This window comes from Curcuma longa, chromosome 18, assembly GCF_044706935.1.
Source record: "Curcuma longa cultivar G26 ecotype Majalengka, Jawa Barat chromosome 18, ITB_CL_G26_1.1, whole genome shotgun sequence".
NCBI classification, from domain to species: domain Eukaryota; kingdom Viridiplantae; phylum Streptophyta; class Magnoliopsida; order Zingiberales; family Zingiberaceae; genus Curcuma; species Curcuma longa.
The window spans coordinates 1,124,862-1,147,734 of record NC_133878.1 but is presented as its reverse complement, the minus strand read 5'-3'; the positions used below and the strand labels follow the sequence as shown (position 1 = coordinate 1,147,734).

Here is a 22,873-nt window from a genome sequence, read left to right as displayed (position 1 = left end):
ATTCGGAGGTCGTTTGATGGCTGAACCAAGCGAACCAAAATTGAATCCGGTTCGCTACAGTAAGGGATTAGGTTTTTAATTAGGTTTATTCCAAATAAAAAGGAACTGAATTTTAATTATAGGCAAGATTAGGTCTTGGAATTTCTTAAGTCCGAGGCGGGATTTTCCGAAAATTAGTTTAGAATATCTCGAAAATTAGTTTAGAAATATTCTATGATTTTTTTTAGAATTTTAGAATATTTTTCTGGAATTTTTGGAGTAGCGGAAGTAGCAAACTTTATCCGTTAGATTTTATTAGATTTGTTCTAATAAAATCTTATAAAAAAAAAGAAATTTTGTTAGACTTTTTCTTAAATTTCCTAGATGGCATAACTATATAAAGAGAGGTTTAAGGGAGACAACTCTTGGATCTCTCCTCCCTTAGTCCCGGCGGCGTTTATGGAACGATCGACCTGCGATTAGCTTGTTTTTCCTTTCAAGCGTTGCATGTGGCGAACGGGAGAAAATCAAGATCAGAGCATGGCTTCCATTGAAGAAGGCTATTTGTTTCCACCGCCCACTTGATTTGCATGCAATCACGTTGCTTCCATTGCATGGCAACGGAATTTCTCCCATTGCATGCACTCACGTTCCTTCCATTGCATGGAAACACTCAACGTGCATGGAAGCATGGCAAGCATGGCAAATTGCATTGTTAGATGGCTTCCATAATGCATGGTTGCTATTGGCTTTGCATGGAAATATGGATGTGGCTCAACGTGCATGGAAAATTCAATTGCTTCCTTGCAAGCCATCGGAGAGAAGAGCTTTGGTGGAATCATCTCGAAGGATCGTTGCCCACACAACGTTCGAGAAGAGGAGAGGTTATACAGTTGAAGATCAAGGGGTCATCCACTCCTTCAAAGACAATCCCACGAGAAAGGTCGCACAGAGAAGGCGCTAGAGCACTTCGGAGAAGTTCTTCGATTTCATTAACCCTAGCGTCGAAAACCTAGTGAGTAGAGAAGATAAGGTAAGTACATCTCTCACCTGCAGTATGAGTAGTTCCGTTATTTTCTTTTGCTCTTTCTATAGTATGATTTTATTAAAAGCATGCATAAAGTTCTTTTACATAGCGTGTGTAAATTGTTAATTTCTTGTGTTTTTCCATAAACATGATCTTGTTAAAGTATATGCATGATTTTGTTGAAGCATACGTAAATGGTAGAATTGCATGATATAAGAAGTATGAGAAAGATATTTTACTTTTAAGAGGCGGGTATCGGGCACAAGGTTCGCCCATAAGAAATGCAAGACATAAAGGATTCTGGGCACAAGGTTCGCCCACAAGGAAAGGAATCCAGGGCACAAGGTTCGCCCATAATGAATTCCGGGCACAAGGTTCGCCCATAAGAAAAGGAATTCAAGGCACAAGGTTCGCCTATGTAAGAGATGTCTGCATTGATACCTCGCTGGGCCCAAAGAAGGATGTTTATTTATTTTCACTTATATATAGTATAAGTTTTCCCATATCATTTACCAGCATTTTCTTTCATATAATAGCATATGTTATGACGAAGTTTCCTATGGTTTTTGTGAGTTAGATGATGTACTTACTAAGCGTTGCTTATAGTTTGCATTCCTCATATTGCAGATAAATGAAAGGAAAAGTTATAGGAAAGAGGAGGCAGCTGGAAAAGTGTTTGATGTGTGGTGTTGGCGGAACCGCGGAATAAGATCAAGAAATTAAATAAATGTTTATTTTATGTCCAAGAATTTATATTTATTTCTTTTGCTTCCGCATGTTAAACAGAAAAAAAGAAAAGTTATATTTGAGTTATTTTATTTAATAAGTAAAAGTAAGTATGTAACATCTCCCCTATTAGAAAAGTTTAAGTACGGATAACTTTTGGCATCTCCTGCTGCTGTTATTGGTGAGTATAAGAAGGAGGGATGGGCTGCTGTTACATGAACCTGCTGTAAGAATGGTTTTGTGTAAATATAAGTTGTATGTTTTATATGTGATTTAGTAAATTTTGTAGTCAATGGTTTTGTATTTATAAAATATATTATTTCTTATTTACTGCTAAAAAAATCAAAAGACAACGCTTTTAAAAACGTTGCAAAACCCAAGCAATTTGTAACAAAATTATAACGTTTTTTAACCGTTGCAAAATGTGTTGTCATACCTATTAAAAACAACATTTATAAAGCGTCGCAAAAAATGTTGTAATATTTACAACGCTTTTTCTGCGTTGCGAAGGTGTTGTCGATGTTAACAAAGACAACGCTTAAAAAGCGTTGTCGTTGAGGGACCCCTTTTACAACAGGGCCTCTTACAACGCTTTTTAACCCACAAAGACAACGCGTTTTCCGCGTTGTCTATTAACATTTTTCTAGTAGTGGAGTATCAAAAGGTATCAACTAGATAACACACATAGATAACAAAAGTATTAACAGGATAATATCAGATCATGTCAAAGGTCAACTTACAAGTATCAAGCAATGAGTATCAAAAGGTATCAACTAGATAAATATCCCAAGCAGCATGAATAACAACAAGATAGATAAAATAGCAACACAAGTCATGCACTGAAAAAAAACTTGTATTGACCAAGTACAGGGTACCCACCTGAATATAACGACTGTCAATAAGAACCCCCAGAAAATACCCAGACTCCATGTATCTTAAGATCAACCAGTCATAATCTTGAAATTACAACATTACAATGCTTACTAATACAATACTATATTTAAATTCATCGTAATTAAATCTCATAACTTAATCTAGCTAAATCCATTTATCAACATCCATCCCACATCAATTGATCAATCCAAAATAATGGATTATCAAACTCCCAACCTACATTTCAATAGATTAATTCTGATAAATTCACGGTATCAAACCGATTAATACTAGCCACTTCCCACAAGATAAGGTCAACCCTACCAAACAACCAACTCAACAGTAGATAATTCATCCTATATTAATCTAACCCAGGGTTAAACCAACTTAACCACGATTCAATCCACACTATCATCCATATTTAGCTTTAGTCAGATTTAACCTAACCTAATCCTATTATATAAACCCTAAAATTGATCAAACCCACATGAATGAATCTTAATTAATTTCCAACAACAACCACACCTTCCAACAGATCATACACTCATACATTACCCGATCCTTCAATCTCATTCTTACCAACAAAATAATCCCCTACCAGATCTGAGGTCAACCTTCACTACCGGCAAAAACCTAAATAGATTCATAAATCTAATCAGATCCATCAACCCAACTAAAATTAATCAAACATTAATCATGCTTAATCCCACACGAACAGAATTACAAGGATCGACTGTCAAGGAGTTTACCTCAGATCCAAAGTCTTGAAAGCCCTATCTCAGCTCCGATTCTTCTTTTGATCAAAAACAAGATCCTACAGAACATCAACCACTCTAAAAATCAATCTATAATTTCTTGCAAGAATAAAGCTCAATCAAATTCCATACGAAGAACTCACCCCAGATCCAATTGCCTTGAAGTCTCCGATTCCTCCCAACCCCGCGACGAACAGAGCCTGGAGTAGGCAAATGGATCGGCTGGAACTGAGAACAGTAACGTCAAGCGCGACCGTCGTGCTCGGAATGGGTGATATGGCTGTGGATCTGGATCTCCACCGATGAACCTTGCGCGCTCTCCTCTTCCACGCGGCCGATCTGAGCAAGGAGCAGCATCCCTAGGTTTCGAGTCCTCTCGCACCAAGCCCGACTTCTCCACGAAATTCCATGATCAGCTTCATTGGGTGAGCTCGGGATCAAGCACTCGAGATCGGCACTGGTGATTCTCCGGTCCGACAACAACCTAGTGTGGCCGAGAGCAGCGGCCGAGAGCAACGGACGGCGGCGCGATACGGGGAGAAGAAGGTTGGCCGATCGCGATGGGGAAGAGGAAACTGCGAAGGGGGATGTTGGCGATCTGGATCTCCGTCCTATGTGCCGGATACTATCCGCTCCTAAAAGCATAGAACCCCACAGGACAAAAATTTTATCCCGCCTGGATCAATTGACAAAGTCTACAAAAGACTAAATCAATCGATCCTTTAGGATCGCCGATTCCTAAATTACTTTCTACGGTTTGTTTCTAGTACGAAATTAAACTGCGGAAAATAAATCATACCAGAACCTTTAGATGACCTCGGAATCTTCCACTGTATTCCTAGCTTCTTCCTGGACGTTGGGTGGACAACGAACCTCCAGAAATAAAGGAGTTGCAAAATCTCCGGATGAAGAACCTTTGGATCGCTTTGCTTCTTCGCAGCAACTTCGCTTCGTCTTGTATCCTTTCTTGGATCCGGCCACTTCTCTTGGAGAGGGATGTTCGGCCACCTTAAGAAGGATAGGAAGGAAGCAAGGGAAGAAGAAGAAAAAGAAATAAAGGAAGAAGAAGAAGGTGGTGGGCGGCGGCAAGGAGAAACAAGAAAGGAGAGCTTTGTTTCGGAAAGCCTTTCTCTCTATTCTCCTTGGATTGATCTTGCCGCCCCCTCTCCCTTCTTATTTATAGTCTTAAACCAAAGACCAGGCCCAAATCTTTCTAAACTAATTTTTCTAGAATTTTTCTGATTTTTATAAACCAATTCTAGATTTTTAGAAAGATTATTAATCTAGATCTTCTAGATTAAATCGCAACCGTCGGATTCTTTAGATTTGGTTTTTCCTTTTAAAATAAAAAACCAAAATCAATTTTATCCAATCTTATTTAATTTTGGCCAGATATAATAATAATAAAATAATTTAAATTCAGGAATTATTTTTATAATTAATTCCAAACTCCAAAATTATTTCAAATCTCAGCCAATTAAATAAATTGCAACCGTCGGATCTTTTTAATTTGGTTTTTCCTTTTAAAAAAAAAACCAAATTAATTTTTATTCAATTTATTTAATAATGGCCAGTCATTATAAATTATTTCTAATTTAGAATTATTTTCATAGCCAATTCCAAATTCCAGAATTAATTTAAATCTCAGCCAATTAAATAAATTGCAACCGTCGGATCTTTTAACTTTGGTTTTTCCTTTTAAAATAAAAATAAAAACCAAACCAAACTTATTTCTATCTTAAGTGGCCGGCCCACTTATAGAAAATATTAGTTTAATCCGTGAACCAATTTTATATTAAAATAGAAAATAAAACCGAACCGAAGAGATCTCATCCGTTGGATGCAACTTAATCTCATCTAACGGTTCTAATATAATCTTCTTTAATATAACTTAATTGATTCGATCCAACGGACCTGATCCATTCCTTTGGGCGTGTGGTTCCATGAACCAGCTCTGGTTCACCTCGTGAACCGATTCTTCCTTCCGAAGAGAATTAAAACCGAACCGGAGAGATCTCATCCATCGGATGCATCTAGATCTCATCCAACGGTTCTAATCTATTCTCTTTCAATCTTCTTTATTTATTTCGATCCAATGGATGCAACTTGATCTAATCCCATGGATACAAGCTGATCTCATCCATTAACTCATCCTACGGTCGAGAACTAATCTTATCCAACGGTTGAGATCAAATCTCATCCGACGGCTAAGAACTAATCTCATCCGTTTGATTGCATCCTTTTGAAGATGTCTTTAGGCTACAGTGGGGACCTCGAGGAGGTATTAGATCTGGCCTTCTGATGGATTTTGGATCCCGTATTCAAACCCCGAATACACACCTTCATCCATCAATAACGATCCATTCCACTAGAGGATCATTATTGCACTACCAATCTAATCCCCAAATTACGTTATGGGTTCCTTCTTATTATTTTATGCATTGCTCCCCGTGTTTAAGATATCGTATGTCCGTCAATTATCTGAGTTCACTGACAACTCAATAATCGACATCTAAGACCTTGAATAGTACCACTCAACCTTATTGTCAGCCGGACCAAGTCCACTTGCAAGATTTGACTTGACAATCCTTATGAGCTCTCCAAGGGGACATCATCAGCCCTACTGGGACACGGATTCCTTCTGTAATTAATGGCACACCGTATAGATAGTAACATCACCCAACTTACCGGGAATAATTGATCTGACGGAAAGATCTCACCCTTTGGTAAATCAAAGCAATAATTACTACCTATAGGTGCCCATTTATTACATCGGGATTAAGAGTGCATAATTATAATAACAGAGGTCTTGTTCAATTTGTGAGTCAGAGTAAATTGAACAACCTCAATGGTCCTACTCAATACACACAAAGTGCACTAGTGTAATTCTACAGTCAAGACAGACAGTCACCGAATTACACTACAACCGTTCCCGATGGGTTGTCCAACACCATCTTGGTTGTGAGCCTTAGTTTATAATTCACAAGGGACTGATAATCATGGTCTTCTGTGTCTCACAGACACCAAGTTATCTACAATGTGAATTAAGAGGACTTTATTGCAAAATAACCTATTGCAATCATTTGACCAAAACATGATACTTTATTTCATAAATGTTTATATACAAAAGACCTAGTCTTTTCAGTATACTTCCTAACATTCTTATTATGAGTGCATTAATCTCCCTGTGTTTAAGATATCGTATGTCTGTTAATTAAATGAGTTACTGACAACTCAATTAATTAACATTTAATTCCGATAATAGTACCACTCAACTTTATTATCATGCAAGCTAAGTCCACCTGTAGGGTTTACATGATAATCCTTATGAGCTCCTCAAGGGAACATCATCAGCCTAAATAATTAGGACACATATTTCTTCTATAATCAACAACACACCACATACATAGCATTATCTCCCAACTCATCGGACTTATTGATTTAACGAATAAATCTCACCCTTTGATAAGTTAAAGAAATAAATACTAAATATATGTGCTTGTTATTATATAGGAATTAAGAGTATGCATATCCATAACAACAAAGGTCTAATTCGATTATATAGTCAGTATAAATTGAATGACCTCAAACGGTCCTGCTTAATACACACAAAGTATACTAGTGTAATTTTATAGTCAAGATAAACTAATACCAATTACTTGTGAATAGTTTTGTCAACGTTACCTCTAGTTGGGAACTCAGTTTCATACAAAAGTAGCATCTCTCAATTTTAATTCAGAGATGGTTCCATCTTGTTGCTCACCAATAAAAATATAACCTTTAGAGGTTTCAGAATACCTTATAAAGATACACTTCATACCCCTAGGTCCTAGTTTTTCATATTTGTGAGTACGATCATGAACATAGGCAGCTGACCCCCAAGGTCTCAAATTACTTAAATCTAATTTTCTGCCTGTCCAGCGTTCATAAGGTGTAGAAGGAACAAATTTAGAAGGCACTCGGTTAAGTATATAGGTTGCTGCTAATAATGCATCTCCCCAATAGGAAATTGACAAATTAGCTTGAGTCATCATAGACCTAACCATATCTAGAAGAGTTCAATTTCTTCTTTCAGCAACCCCATTTTGCTGTGGAGTTCCTGGGATTGTTAGCTGTCTAATAATCCCTTTATCATTACATATTATCTTGAACTGATCAGACAAATACTCACCTCCACGGTCAGTGCGTAAGGTTTTAACCTTACGATCCAATTGATTCTCAACTTCGTTCATATAACGTTTGAAGCAATCCAATGCTTCATATTTATGAGAAATCAAATACACATGACCAAAATGTGTGAAGTCATCAATAAATGTAATGAAATAGGAAGCTCCATGTCTAGCCTTCACATTCATCGGACCACAAATATCTGAATGAATTAATTGCAATGGTGATTCAGCTCTAATAGCCTTACCAAATGGTTTTCTAGTTGATTTTCCAGCAAGACAATGCTCACACACAGACAAGTTTATCTTAGCATGAGTGCCTAACAGACCCTCTTTAGCTAATCTATTCATTCGTTCTTGTCCAATATGTCCTAATCTAGCATGCCAAACTTCATCATTAATATCAGCATCACTAGTAAGAGCAATGTTTGAAAAACAACCATCGATTCCATAATCAGAATTTGGTTCTACATCAAGAACCATAAAACCATTCGTTAAAAAATCATATCCTATTAACACAGAGTTAATTCGAAGTTCCATACACCGGCTGTAAAAGTTAATACAATAACCCAATCCAAGAAGACAATTAACAGAAACTAAATTCCGTCTAATTTCAGGAGCATAAAGGACATCATGTAGAAGCAAGGTATGTCCACCACGTAGGTTGAGTTTGCAAGAGTCAACTCCTTTGACTTCAATCCTTGCATTGTTTCCTACATATATCCATTTGTTGCCAGCTGGTACCCGACGGTACTCCACGAATGTAGCTCGCTCACGTGCTACATGGTTTGTTGCTCCCGAATCTATAATCCACAAAGGATAAGAATCAGTTAACAACACTGTACTAGCAACATTATGCTCATGAATAGAAGATAAACATGGATATACCTTTTTCGGCTCAGTACATTCCCGAGCGAAGTGACCCTTCTTGCCACAGTTAAAGCAAGTCAGTTTGCTTTTAGGTTTCTTTCCATGTTTATTTCCTTTGAATTGCTTCTTGTTTGGGCCCAGCCCAGCAACAGCAACACCAGCTTCTTTTCCCTTTCCCTTCTTGAACCATTTTTTCTTATTTTTATATCCAGACGTTTTAATAGAACCTTCAGCTACAAAAGCTTGTCCAGAAATCCTTGCGGATTCAATTCTCTCCGCCTCCAATTCAACATGGCGTGAGACATCAGCAAAAGTCTTAATACTTTCACTGTGTGTAAGATTCTGTTTCATCGTCTCCCAAGAATCAGGAAGGGAACGGATTACTGCCTGAACCTGTTGTTCATCAGTCAACTCATGACCAGCAGTCTTTAACTCCCAAATCATATTGGTCATTTCCCTCAGATGTTGGGCCATGGATATATTCGGGTGTTTTTTGTAACTGTCAAACTTAATTGTCAGTTGTCGAAGCTTACTCAAGGCTTACTCCACTATATTTTTCTCTAAGGGCAACCCAGACAGCATGAGCAGAGGGTAATGACTCATACTCAAAAACCAGGTCATCTACCATTGAACTTATCAATATACCCTTAGCAGTAGAGTCATTTTTCTTCCATGCCTTATAGACATCAATATCACGTCTATGCTGTGTTGTTGGACCATCAACAGGTTCTTCCATAACCTGATTGACAGTCTCCAGAACTTCTTGTTCCTCAAGAACATATCGTATCTTGAGATGCCATATTTTATAATTTTCTCCATTTAATTTTTCTCCTTTATTGAGTTCAGCTATGATGTTTTTAGTAGTCATGATCTACCATAAATAAACACATTATTAGTTATTCAGTGTAAATCATATGTATGTAATTTTTTAATTGACTCAATGCAAATCTGAGTTGGTATACAAAATCAAGTGATAACTATGTTTCCACTCATCATTTGTATTGTCCAATCTAATCAACATTGATCAATTATATTATATACATCCCATCAAATGAATTAATCATTAAATGAACTAATCATAAAATGAACATATCATTAAATGAACACATCATTAAATGAACTAAATGAACTCATCATTAAATTTAAGATTGTTAACACATAACACTCTTTTAACAAGTTTGTTAACACATAACATACTCTACTAACTCATAACATAAACCAACTCTAAGAAATTAGATAGGTGACTACTGCTCCCACTAGGACAGACACTAGCGTAGTAGCAATCAACATAAACCCTATCTTTCTTGACTCAGCTAGGGCATTATCAGGCAGACCGACTTCTTGACTCTTTGAATCCACATTTGGATTCTCTTCTGGATCAACCTCAATTTCTTCAGGATCCTCTCAGGGAGGTGTTCCATAACTATCCACATAGTCTAGATGATGAAGTAGCTCTTTTTTCATCTCCACATACATGATGCGCCCTTCATAGCGCCCCCATATTTGGTGTGCTACTTCATTGAGGTGTTTCGGTAGTGATCGAACCAGAGCCCAAATCCGATAATTATCTAGAACAAGAAAATCTTGTTGCTCGAGTCTCCTGAATAAATTATCAAGCCTTCCCATGTGTCCTCTGACTCCATAAACAGGATCATATACTATCTCTTCGATAGTCTCCCTCAGTTTATTTCGCAACACATCACGACGAGTCATAGTGCATATTATTCGTGCCATCTGAAATTGAAATTAATACAGTCAGTACAAAACTAACCAGTACAAAACTGGTTCATTTCAATTCAAAAGAAGCATATAACTAACACACTAGGAACACATATATAAAAAAAATCAAGAAAAATAAATTTTCTCGATTTTAAGAGCTCTAGTCGACTATCCGATCAACTACTGTATCCAGATTCTAAATGGTCCGAGTGTGATCGACTCCTCTCGAGCACCCCAAGCACTACTGCACTTCGTTTGCTTGAGTACGATCTAAACAGACTACACAATTCGAAGTCGAATCCGAGTAGGTACATTTCAGACGACTCGGCTAGCGCCCCCACTGGGCAAACCTGAGTCGCTCGATTTGCAAACAATACCGACTCCATAAACCCCATAAGTTAATTGAGTCTAGATTGTTTTAGTTTGAGTCTATATCGTTCCACTTGACACATCCCAAGTCTGAATTATGTGTGCCGATTCCGAGTGGGATTTAACCAACTCCAAGATTGGAATTCACCATCCGAGTCTCGAGTGCAAGCTTAGTCCTTTTCATTAGAACTAATCTAATTGGACTTTTATCTACAAATGGATATAATCTAAATCATATTGTTCAATATATTTTGATTTACATGTAATATATTAATCTTAATCATATTGTTCATGAGATAATCAAAAAAATAAATTCATGCATTCAAATCTGTTACTCTGATACTATTATATATTCAAATACATAAATTATTGAATAAAAATCGATAAACATTCACAGTGATTTTTGTGTCAATTTTGTTCTTTGTACTTGTCGTCGGAAGAATGCTACAAATCGAACAATCCTTTGTTCTTCACGAACCAAATCCCTATCATAATGGATGTTCTTCCTCCGGAGAAATTTTCGCAAGACGCGCAACCTCCAAAAAAATTTTACAGCCTCTCCTTTCTACTTTTCTTTATGTGTTTCTCTCGGACACCTCCTCATCGAATGAAGGGAAGCCTTTTTAAAGGCAACAAAAAGGCTACCACATCTGCACAACATACAAACGTGTGAGCGATTATCACATCTACACAATGAGCAGACGTGATTCCATCACTCAGTTCACAGGATTGCCATTCCTACCTTCACGACGCCGCCAAGGCACTCCCGACAACTTGAACTAGTAGGAAAGGGACCAGCCAGCCGCCAAGGCGCTCCCGACAACTAGAGCTTTAGTCCGAGGGCCTAGCTACCGGAGGTCATTTTAATTTCATTGCCCGGAGTTTTGATCTTGGTTGTAGCTAGATTATATTGCTAATTTTACCTTAATTAGCTGCTGAGTAGAAAAGATTATTGCAAAGAAATTCCATGAGAGTGCACGACGTTGACGGTGGTGATGTTTGCCATCTTCTGCATCTACCGGAAGGGGTACTGTCGTGTGCAAGCCACCTTACCTTACAGACTACCGGCCGGGATTTAGCTCGAGAGCCGACAAAGGCCGATGACGTTGAGAAGGAAGCTACAGCAGCGTCGGGAGAAAAGACAAATATATATATAGAAAAGAAAAGCCGTAGCCCGAGATCAACGTTGAAATCAGCTCGAGTAGATCAGTTAACCGTTCTAGCTCGGCAACTGGTTGTGGAATTAGATTTGGCCTTTCTTTCTCCTTGACTCCCAAAAAGGTAAATATATGAGATTCTACGAAAAAAATTGATAATATTTCAATCATCAAAAACTTATCATATTACTTTGCAACCGCATCATAATAATAATTATTACTTTCATAATTATTAAAATTAAGTATTATATTTTCTATTATTATATTTGCTATATTATTTTCTATATATCATTTGCTTATATTACTTGTTCTCTTCTGTCTTGGTATGTTCTCTGTGTTTCAACCATTTTAAATTAGTTGTTAGTTTTTTTTTAATAAAAGATAAAATTATCATCCCAACGATCGGTCTTATAATTATCTGTGAGAAGATAAATCGAGAAGCTACAGTTGATCATTACAAAAAAAAAATATTACCTCAGTTTCGTAGAGATCCAACTCTTATCTATTATAATAAATTAATTCTATAATAATCAATTTAATTATATTTTTGGAACAACATTTAGAATTAACGAATCAAGAGAGATTAATCAGATAAAGCTTGGACATTTAAATTATTAAAAAAAAATCATCGTGGCTCACTGACATCTGGCGAAGAAATAAATTATATTTTTTAATTAATTTATCCCAATACTAATTTGATTTGAAATATAATTCTCATTTTTAAGTTCATCTTTTTTTTTCTTTTCCTACCCTTTTACTTTTCTTTCCTTAATTCTCCGTGAGTTCCCCGTTTTTTCCATTTTCGTTAACTTTTTCCTGCGACCCGGCACTGACTTTCTCGAAATAGTTTGTAAGGCGATCCCTCTTGGCCGATACTAATTTGTTGACTAGGCATCGCCATGTCGTCGCCGATGGAGCGAGAGGCCGGACGGCAACGTGCGGGCGGAGATGGCGAGGTTGAGCTGATCAAGCTCCTGCGCGCGTGTATGGGTGGTGGCGACGGCGGAGATGACGAGGGCAGTAGGTTCCAGTGGCTGCGGTCGCAGATCATCGGCGGCGAGGCGGAGTTCGACACTCCGTTCGGCCGCCGCCGGTTAACGTACGCCGACCACACGGCTTCCGGCAGATTCTTGGCATTCGTAGAGGAATTCCTCCTCCGACATGTCTTGCCTTTCTACGGTTAGTTTCGATCTTGAAAACGTCCACTAGATCAATCGTAATCTCAATAAATTAATTATTTGATCGAGAGAGAGAGAGAGTCATCTGCCGTCGTGTGTGTAGGGAATACTCACACAGTGGACAGCTACGTGGGCCGCCGGACCACCGGATTGGTCCGCGAAGCCACCTGTTACATCAAGTGGCGGTTGGGCGCGCTCAGCCGGCGCGACGTTCTCCTCTTCTGCGGCTCCGGCTCCACGGCGGCCATCAAGCGCCTTCAGGAGGTGATGGGCGTCGCCGTCCCCTCCCTCCTCCGCGACGCCGTGCTCAGCCAGCTGCCGCCGGCCCATCGCTGGGTCGTCTTCGTCGGCCCCTACGAGCACCATTCCAACCTCCTTTCCTGGCGCGAGAGCCTGGCCGAGGTGGTCCAAGTCGGCCTCGACGAGGACGGCATGGTCGATATCGCCGACTTGGAGGCTTCCTTACGGTCTCCCGACTTCGTCGACTGCCCCAAGCTCGGCTCCTTCTCCGCCTGCAGCAACGTCACCGGGATTCACTCCGACACGCGCGCCATCGCGACCGTGCTCCATCGCCATGGCGCCTACGCCTGCTTCGATTTCGCTTGCAGTGGGCCTTACGTAGACATCGAGATGAGGACAGGGGAGGAGGACGGATACGATGCGATATTTCTGAGCCCTCACAAATTCCTCGGCGGCCCCGGGAGCTCTGGCATCCTCCTCATGAACGACGCGCTCTACCGCATCAAAGATACGCCGCCGTCGACCTGCGGCGGCGGCACCGTTCTCTACGTCAGCGGCCACGACGAGGTTCGTTCTGCTGCTCACCATGTGATTCCCGATCGATCTCTGGCTTGATTTTTGTATGACGAATGAGCTTCAGACGCAGGACACCGTGTACCACGGCGAGGTGGAGGAGCGGGAGGACGCGGGGACGCCGGGGATCGTGCAGAAGATTCGGGCGGCGGCGGCGTTCCTGGTGAAAGATTGGGTAGGGGAGGCGGCGATCCGGCGGGCAGAACTGCAGATGCTGCGGAAAGCATCGGAGAGGCTGGCCGAGAACCCAAGGGTGCAGGTTCTGGGCGCTGCCGCCGCCGGCTCCGACGCGGCGGTCGCGCGGCAACCCATCATCTCCTTCCTGGTCTACCCAGAAGCACAAGGAGAAGGGACACGTGGCAAGCCGTTGCACTGCCGCTTCACCACGCGGCTGCTCAACGACTTGTTCGGGATCCAGGGGCGCGGCGGCTGCTCGTGCGCCGCGCCCTACGGTCACCGTCTCCTCTCCATCGACCGCCGCCAATCCAAAGCCATCAAATCCATCATACAAATGGTTAGATTACATTAGATTTTAGATTCTGCCATTTTACAGACCACCCCCTCCATTTCCCAAAATAACAATCATTTCCGAATCTTCTAGGGTTACGAAGGAATCACACCAGGGTGGACTCGAGTGAGCTTCACATACTACACGTCCTTGCAAGAACTGGAACTCGTGCTCGATGCGATTGAATTTGTGGCTGATCATGGCCACAAATTTCTTCCACTTTATACTTTCGATTGGAAGACAGGGGATTGGGATTTCATGCACCATCAACAAGCTCTCTTCTCCATGAAACCTAAGCATGAAGATGATGAAGCCTTTGGCGGCAAGCCATTCAATGAGTACATGAACTTTGCCAAGAGTATTGTGGCTTCCCTACCGACTGACGTCACTGCGTTGAGATACATTCCTGAGTCCATTCATTCTGAGTTAGTCTATTTCATGCTGTAGCACCATTATTTATCTTAAGCTAGCTTTTAATTATATTCTTTAACGATTTGAGGGGGTGAGGGAAGGGGAGGAAAAGAAAAATAAGGGAAAGAAGAATTTTAACCCTCGTTTGACAAGGAGTAGGTTAGAGAGGGGAAAGAGAGAGAAAGGTAAATTGTATCCTTGTATGCTCATGAATCGATACAATTCCTTACCCAGTATAAAGAAATGGAAGAAAATTTTAAAAATATTTTATTCTAATGTTATCCCTATTTTTGAATGTTAATTTTAAAATTAACTTGTCTATTTAAGTATCTTGTCTTTACACTACCACTCTTTACACAACTCACATCGTCACCACCGTTCACTGTCCAACCGCTCTCACTCTACGACATAGCGTCAACTCTCGCCGCATATCTCTCTAAGGACATCAAAAAGAAATTTCAATAAATTTTTATAGAAATATCTATAAAAATATTAATTTTTTCGTTGTTGGATCCAAATGTAGAGATTATGCATTTCACATACTTATAGTGTGCCTATTTATTATTTCCTTAAACTTTCCTTATTTATTTAAGTCATAAATAATAATCTTAGCTAGTCTCATAGTGTGATTTTGGTAGGAAAAATTTTACATCCGTAGGTTTAATGAATTATATATATATTTTTCATATGTAAGTTTATTTTAGAAAATAAATGTATTTTTATAATTTTATATATTTAATCTTCATTCTCCTTTCTTTACTCCCAAATAAGATAATATATATTACGTTAATGAACATTCTATCCCTTCCAAATAAGAGGAATATAAATACTATTAGAACTTTGTGAGCTAGAAGGAGGGTTAAATAGCTCAATTTGCTCATATTAGATCAAGGTCGATGAAAACTTCTTGTGATCCAACCACTCAACGAACACAATATTAACTCGAATAATTTACTTGGTATCTGCCTCAGCTCACCACTTCACTATATTTTCTCCTTCTCAGACAAATCCCAAAGGTGGAGAAATCCTCTTACAGCAGAATTACAGTTGTTCAAGAACAATTCACAAAGAAGAAGAAGAGATGTTTTATAATAATCTTGATGGATTTGTTTTTTCTTCTTTTAGGAATTCTCTAAGTTGTGTAGTTGAACACCATATGATTTTTTCAGCACTGTAGCAAGAAGACTTGGAGCAAAATGGCATGAACAATATCCATTAATGGCTAACTCTCACCATTTAAACATGTTCAGTTACTTTTAAGATCAGTCAACTGATTTTCTCATATCAGTCGACTAATTTAGTCAGCGATAAATAACGACTTCTGAACATTCTGAAATTATGTCTGATTTTGTCTAATTTCAAATATCAGTCGACTAATTTTACTCCCAGTCGACTGTTATGGATAAATCGAGTCACTAGTCGAATTGATTCTCTTTTATTTGTTTCTAAAACAGAATCAGTCGACTGATGTAAATAATCAGTCGAGTCGATTCAATTCTGTTTGTTTTCGAAACAGAATCAATCGACTGACGTAAAGAATCAGTCGAGTCGATTCTATTCTATTTGCTTCTGAAACAGAGTTAGTCGACTTACATAAAAAATCAGTCGAGTCAATTCTATTCTATTTGCTTCTGAAAAAGAATCAGTCGACTGACGTAAAGAATCAGTCGAGTCGATTCTTTTTTGTTTGCTTCTGAAACAGAGTCAGTTGACTGATGTAAAGAATTAGTCGAATCGATTCTATTCTGTTTGCTTCCAAAATAGAGTCAGTCAATTGATGTGAAGAATCAGTCGAGTCGATTCTATTCTGTTTGCTCTCGAAATAGAATCAATCGACTGATGTGAAGAATCAGTCAAGTCAATTCTAAAATCCATTCAACTAACATAAATATTAGTTGACTGAAATTTTGAATCTGGCTAAAAAATTTAATATTAGTCGATTGATATTGCCTTCAGTTGACTGATACCAATATCAGTCGACCGATTATTCTGTTTTCTCTCCTGCCAAGAGATTGATTGTCGATCTTCTTGGACTTTATTGGCCTTACATCCAGCCTTCTGACTTGTAAGGACTTTCTCTCGCCAAGAGTTCGTTTCTCGACTTTCTTGAATCTAGACTTTCTCTCGTCAAGAGTTCACTTATCGACTTTCATAGATTTCTTTTTGTCTCACATCCGTTCTCCTTACCTATAAGAACTTTCCTGCACACTTGATGCACAAGTGAGATTTTTTATATTGTGCTCTAAACTTTACTGATATCAATCATCAAAATTATAATTTATGAACACGATTACATCAACAAATATTTTATTTTCTTTTTTTCCTCTCTTCTCTTGTTAATGAACCTTCTCTCACTTCTCTCACTCCATCCAAATATAATGTCAGGTTTTTAAAGTATAATTAAAAGTGCTTAAGGACTCTCAACGACTCAAAATTTAAAAAGAAAAATATAAACATACTCAAAGGAACTTAAGCACACGTATTCTTTGATAAACAATTAATAAAATACTAAAGTTGAATGCACTTTTTGATTATTTTCATAAAAGTCGAATATAATGTTAAAGTAAAATTTGGAATTTTCTATTTCCCATTTGACCCATTCAAGTCTCCTAAAACATTTATCAAAACATTCTTTTCTTCATCATGAATCTGGTCACATTGGGTGGCATTATTTGACATTAACCGGGCAAACGCATTGTTGAGTCAACGATATTATGCGGGGGTTGACTGATGGCGTGGCTGACGTTGAAGCAGAAAGTCGTTGCTGTAGCAATGAAGCACGTTCACGAGGAAAAGAAAAGAAAAATACAAGAAAGGTTAGTCCTTTGACTTTTCTTATATACACAACGACCACACCACGTTGACTTCTTCAATTACGTTGGTCGGGTCTATAACTCTACTTCTCAAAAACTAAATATCAGAGTTGAAGACATGATTGAGCGGGATGATAATTTCTAATCTAAATCTGTAAAACACAAATTTAAATCAAATCATACATCACAAGTCTTCTAATTCCTTAAAGGATTTATCTAAAAGATTCGTAATATACGTGAAACTTATTTATATGGTAGGTTTCAAATGTATATAATTCTTATATTTATGATAAGTATATGATTTAAATTAAAAAAAAGAAATGATAAGAAAATTATATATAGATGGAGAAAAAAAATTAAGAGTGTCAAAAATGAATTCGATCTGTCAATTCAATTCGGATCGATTTTAGGTACATTAATAATAGAAAGTTAGTATGACAATATCAAGTATTGAGATAAAAGTGAAAAATTATTAAAGAAATTTAAAAATATATATTTTTTAATTGGGCCGGTCGGATTGGTCGAGTAATCTCAATTTGGGTTTGAGTTTAAGATTTTCAAATTGAGTTTGAATTGAAATGTTTTTAATAATATTTTTGTTTCGATTCAATTGGAACCCATCTGATCCATAGCTCATGCATTTATTTTGGGTGATAAGCACAACTCCTCTTCTTCTTTTTTTCTTTGCAGAAGAGAAGAGCAATCTGGACGTGAGCTCGAACACTAGTTAATAAATAAAGAGCTAGAAAAACCAAGTTAATTATTTTCAAAGATGATGATATATATTTTGGCCCATGCAGAAAATGTCTTATTTCAACATTTTTTCCTTCTCTTCGATAGAAGAAAAAAGGCATGCAAAGTTGAAATAGACAACGACTTGACTTAGTGTAGTGTCCGTATGTAATTAAGATGACAACCATAATTTTGGAAATGTTCCTCTGACTTGGTAGGTAGTAAGACTTAGGGAGGAATGAGTCAAAGATGAGTTAAACTTTTTTAAAAAAATTATTTTGATTTATTTAATTCGATTTTCAAATTTAAAAATCAATTAAACTAATTAAATCACAACTATTATAATTGTAATTGATGTTGCTACTAGATCGATATTTTTTTTAAAAAATTAAAATCAACTAATGTACAATAACAATCGACATATATAGATTAATTTGTTTGGTTTTTCATGATTAAATTCAATCGGTTTGATTTATCTAAAAGAATTAATTTACTCAATTTTGATTTAATCCATTCGACCAGTTCAAGTTCAATTATTAATTGATTGTTCACGTAGTGTGAGTGACAGTCAAAGCGGAGTAGAGTACAGATAACTTTCAGAATATAATATAGTTGAGTTGATTACGATGCAATAGAATTGTAGAAGCAGAAGAGGAGTAAAGTACGGAAGTCTTACCCAAACACATCTACAGATGAATGGTAAGAGGAGTGTACAGGTCGCCTGGTTGGCAGCGTACAAAATACGTCTACCATTAATTCATTTTGATTTTTCAAAGGACGACGAAATGGAATTCAATCCCTTAGATCGATCGATCGGATTCACCAATATAATTAAACCGGCACAAATGGACAAAATCTGAAAAAGAATAATCAATGAAGTAAAATTAAAATGATTCATATATATATATCACAATAATAATGCACCCTACGAATACTACAATTAATTCATATGGTACGTAACTGATGAAACTAAATATATATAGAATGTTAACGCAAAGATTAAACTAGTGTTAAATGAAATACAGTATTGGTGAAGATGAGACTATATATGCAAGTCATATATTATATAGGATATTGAATATTTGAATATATTCTAGGTCTTTTGTGGATCGGACGAGATGCCCAATATTAATTAAGATCTTAGAGAGAATATCTCATATAGTGATTATATTTAACACAAGGATTTATTATTTCAATATTGCTTGATTATTTGAATCTTTTTTTTAGAGATTCTCTTATATAGTAGGAGATACCAATAAAGGTATTGCATATATTTATTATTCGAATAGAGAAAATAATACAAGAATATTAAAGTCAGACAGAATGAAAGGTAGAATTAAATGCGATAATCACATAAGGGAGTATGCATCTCTTGTTAATGTTTAGTGTTTCAAGGGTCACTATAGGAGGAATATAATTATTGGAAAATAAGCTAGTCTCAGAGTGTGTAGTTAATCAAGGAAGATGTTTTTGTTGGCCATCTCCAAGAAAAAGACAACAACTTCTTGGCCTTGGAGGGATTTTGTTTGATTCCTTACATGTTGATGTGGTCGAGACCTTGAGTGAGTAAAAATTTAATTTAATCGAATAAATTGATCGAACCAATCGGTTATTTCAAAATTCAATTTAGTTATTTCAAAATTTTAATTATTTTATTAAAAAAAGTAATTAATTTGATTAATTCGATTTGATTTCAATTTTAAAATGTCTTATTCAGTTAAAATGAATTAATCGAATTAATTAAAATAAAAAATAATTTTTAAATTTTTAAATAAATAAATTTATAAATCCTTAACTAATTGATAAATTTTTTATAATATTTAAACAATTTGATTATTTTGATTAAGTCAATCAAAAATCAAACTAATAAGTTTTTTATCAGTTTGATTTGTTTGTTTTTTATTTGAAAATTCGATCGATTCGGTTAGTTAAAAAAATTTAATTCAATTTGATTTTAATTAATTCAGTTCAATTCAATTCGATTTTAATCGAATACTCAGCTCTAACATTGATTATGAAGTGACTTAGACATGCAGGTCCAAAATGCATTTAATATGCTTAGATTCTTTTAATTTTACTCAGATTCAAAGGTATATCATTATAAGGGAGCTACTTACTATTGAAGTTCGAAAGATGGCTCATGATAATCACACAAAGTAATATTACATCACCTATGAGTTGAAACCAAAATAAATAATTCAAAGGATCGCCCTCTATGGCTATGTAGGATCATCAATACAAAACCTCAATCTAGGCAAATTTAGGAATGTACGGGCATCAAATGACTATAGTTTGTGCGATGATGGAGTACGTGAACCAAGAATATATAAGATTGCTCTAAAGGCTCATTTTAATTTTTAAGAGTATCAAAATGGAGGATTATGAGAAATCATATTGGTATATATAGATTTATTTCACATTCTTAAACCATCATATTTAGATCTATATATGTATTATTTGGGATGACTGACAGTTGATCAACCAGTGCTAGATAGATAGATCTTCCATGCATTTCCTGTCAATAAAACAGGAGTCTTAGCTTCAACAAGTAATGACAGACTGGATGTTTTTCTCAAAACAGATGAAGAGAAATTTAAGATTATTAATAAAAAGAAGAAGTAAAAAACATGATTCAGTGATAGATATATACGGACATACACAAAGGATCATCAACTCTTGTAATATATAGTGAAATCTAAGTTGGCAAACTCATTTCATAACAGGAACAGAATCAAAACATACATGTTTTTAGCCATTAGAAGTTAATTTCTAAATCAAAAGAGTATAGTAAGATCATATCCAAAAAGTGTTTCTATCTGGGAGAAGCCTGCAAGTTGTAAATCCAGCCAGAGTACGATGAGACAGCACCTAGTGAAACGCCAAAGCAAGAGCAATATCATCACATCTGGAGAAAGATAAATAGAGAATTATATTTTCATCTTTCATTCAATCGCGTAACTTTGTGCCGCTTAACTATAGCCACACTAACAGAAAGCATGGGACCACAAATCTTATCTTACCTCAAGCAAGAAAGATACCATGCATTGAGAAATACCTGCATGTTTATCTGCATTCTCAACAGGTTTATCACTAGTTTCAATTGATGTATGTGGCTTCCAATTCCAAGCTTATCTGCTTGATGGCTATATCAGAATGTTCAGTTGCCTCAAGAGCAGAGCTCTCTGCTTCACTTCTTCCCTTTGTTTTCTCCTACGCAGAAGATAAGCACAACTCCGGTTCCATGTGAATCACTGGGTCATTAAGTATGTGAACTATTATTTACAATTTTTTTAATGATCAATGAAAAATTTGTATGAGATCAAATTTATTATTTTAAAATTAATCTGAATTACTAAAAAAAATTAGTCGGTGACTTGTCGATGAATTTATTTCCTCAAGGGGTCTATTTTATTTTCTTATTTTCTTAACTAAATAATATGTATTTTTTTCAATTTGACATGAGTTTTTTTTTTCATTGTGCCCAATTTAATATAATTTAAGTTGTGCCTAACGAATCGAGCATCTGTTAACGTGTTTTTCGAACTGTTTCAAAAAATATCTTATTCTTTAAAATTATCGAATTCGAGTCCAACTTGAACATATATATTCGATAAGCTTTCGAGCTGAATTCGATAAATTGAGATATTTTTTATTTTTATTTACAAGCCAAAATTAAATTTATCCATAGTTTTTAAATTTTTATTTTTATTTTTATTTTTTATTAATCAAAATTAAATTTGATCGGTATATTTAATTTTTGTATAAGTCAAAGTTAGATTTGGAAGATAATTTTTAATTTTTTATTAGTTAAAGTTAGATTTAATAAATAATTTTAATTTTTATTAATTAAAATAAAATTTCATTGATAATTTATAATTTTTTAAAGTTAAAGTTAGTTTTATGAATAATTTTTAATATTGTATAGGTTAAAGTTTGATTTATTAGTTAAAATAAGATTTAACTGTTAAATTAAAAATATTTATTAATAACACTAATATTTTTCATAATAATATTTTTAAAACTTGGACAGGTGAGTGATTTTTATGTTTAAAATATTAAAAAAAATACACACATCAAAAATTTAATAAATAAAATCTAATTTATTGTCAAAATTTGATGGTAATTATATTAATTTTGACCGCCCAAAAAATTAAAAATGTCATCAAAAATCCATTTGGCATAAATCTTATTAATGAAATTTTAGTGCGATATCATATTTTAATTTTAAAAATTTTATAATAAAATTATCGATAAAATATTTAGTCGATAAATTTAATATATCAAATAAAATTTAACCTGCCACTATAAAAAAAAAGAGCTTTAAAAATGGATTTTTGAGAAAAATAAAATTCATTTTAGATTTATAAATCAAATTTGTTATAGAATTATTAATCCATTTTATTTTAATAAAAAAATATCTAAAAAATAAAAATAAATTTAGATAAAAATTATATAATTTTTAATAAATAAATAAATATTATAAATAAAAATTTTCTCTTTTTTTTTGAACCCTTACGAGTATCAGCGAATAATATTATTATTTCTGAATTTTTATAATAATAATTGATTAGTCATAATGGAAAATAATAAAATTGAAAACCAATGTTTAAATTACCATCCTCCAGAAATTTTCGACATCACTCCCCTGTGCGGCGAGCGATCCGCGATGGCAGAGCCAGCAATTTCATAGCCTCCGAGCTAATCCCGAGCTGATCGAAAGCCCCCGAACTATCTTCCTCTTTCACATATATATTTTATTTTTTCTATAGTAAATTTA

General features: G+C 35.9%; 1 protein-coding gene across 1 annotated transcript; it reads left to right on the top strand.

Moving 5' to 3' along the window:
- Nucleotides 1-12,540: 12,540 nt before the first annotated feature.
- LOC141812060 (uncharacterized) lies at nucleotides 12,541-14,633 on the top strand. Its single transcript, XM_074700114.1, has 4 exons — nucleotides 12,541-12,820; nucleotides 12,923-13,626; nucleotides 13,706-14,146; nucleotides 14,234-14,633. The coding sequence occupies exons 1-4, from the start codon at nucleotides 12,541-12,543 to the stop codon at nucleotides 14,585-14,587; spliced, it is 1,779 nt and encodes a 592-aa protein (XP_074556215.1). The 3' UTR covers nucleotides 14,588-14,633.
- The last annotated feature ends 8,240 nt before the right edge of the window (nucleotides 14,634-22,873 follow it).

Excerpts from the sequence above, each read along its gene's own strand:
- LOC141812060 (XM_074700114.1), top strand. The coding sequence starts at position 12,541 with ATGTCGTCGCCGATGGAGCGAGAGGCCGGACGGCAACGTGCGGGCGGA. Across the intron at positions 13,627-13,705 it reads ACGTCAGCGGCCACGACGAG|GACACCGTGTACCACGGCGA; the intron begins GTTCGTTCTGCT and ends CTTCAGACGCAG. Across the intron at positions 14,147-14,233 it reads TCAAATCCATCATACAAATG|GGTTACGAAGGAATCACACC; the intron begins GTTAGATTACAT and ends CGAATCTTCTAG.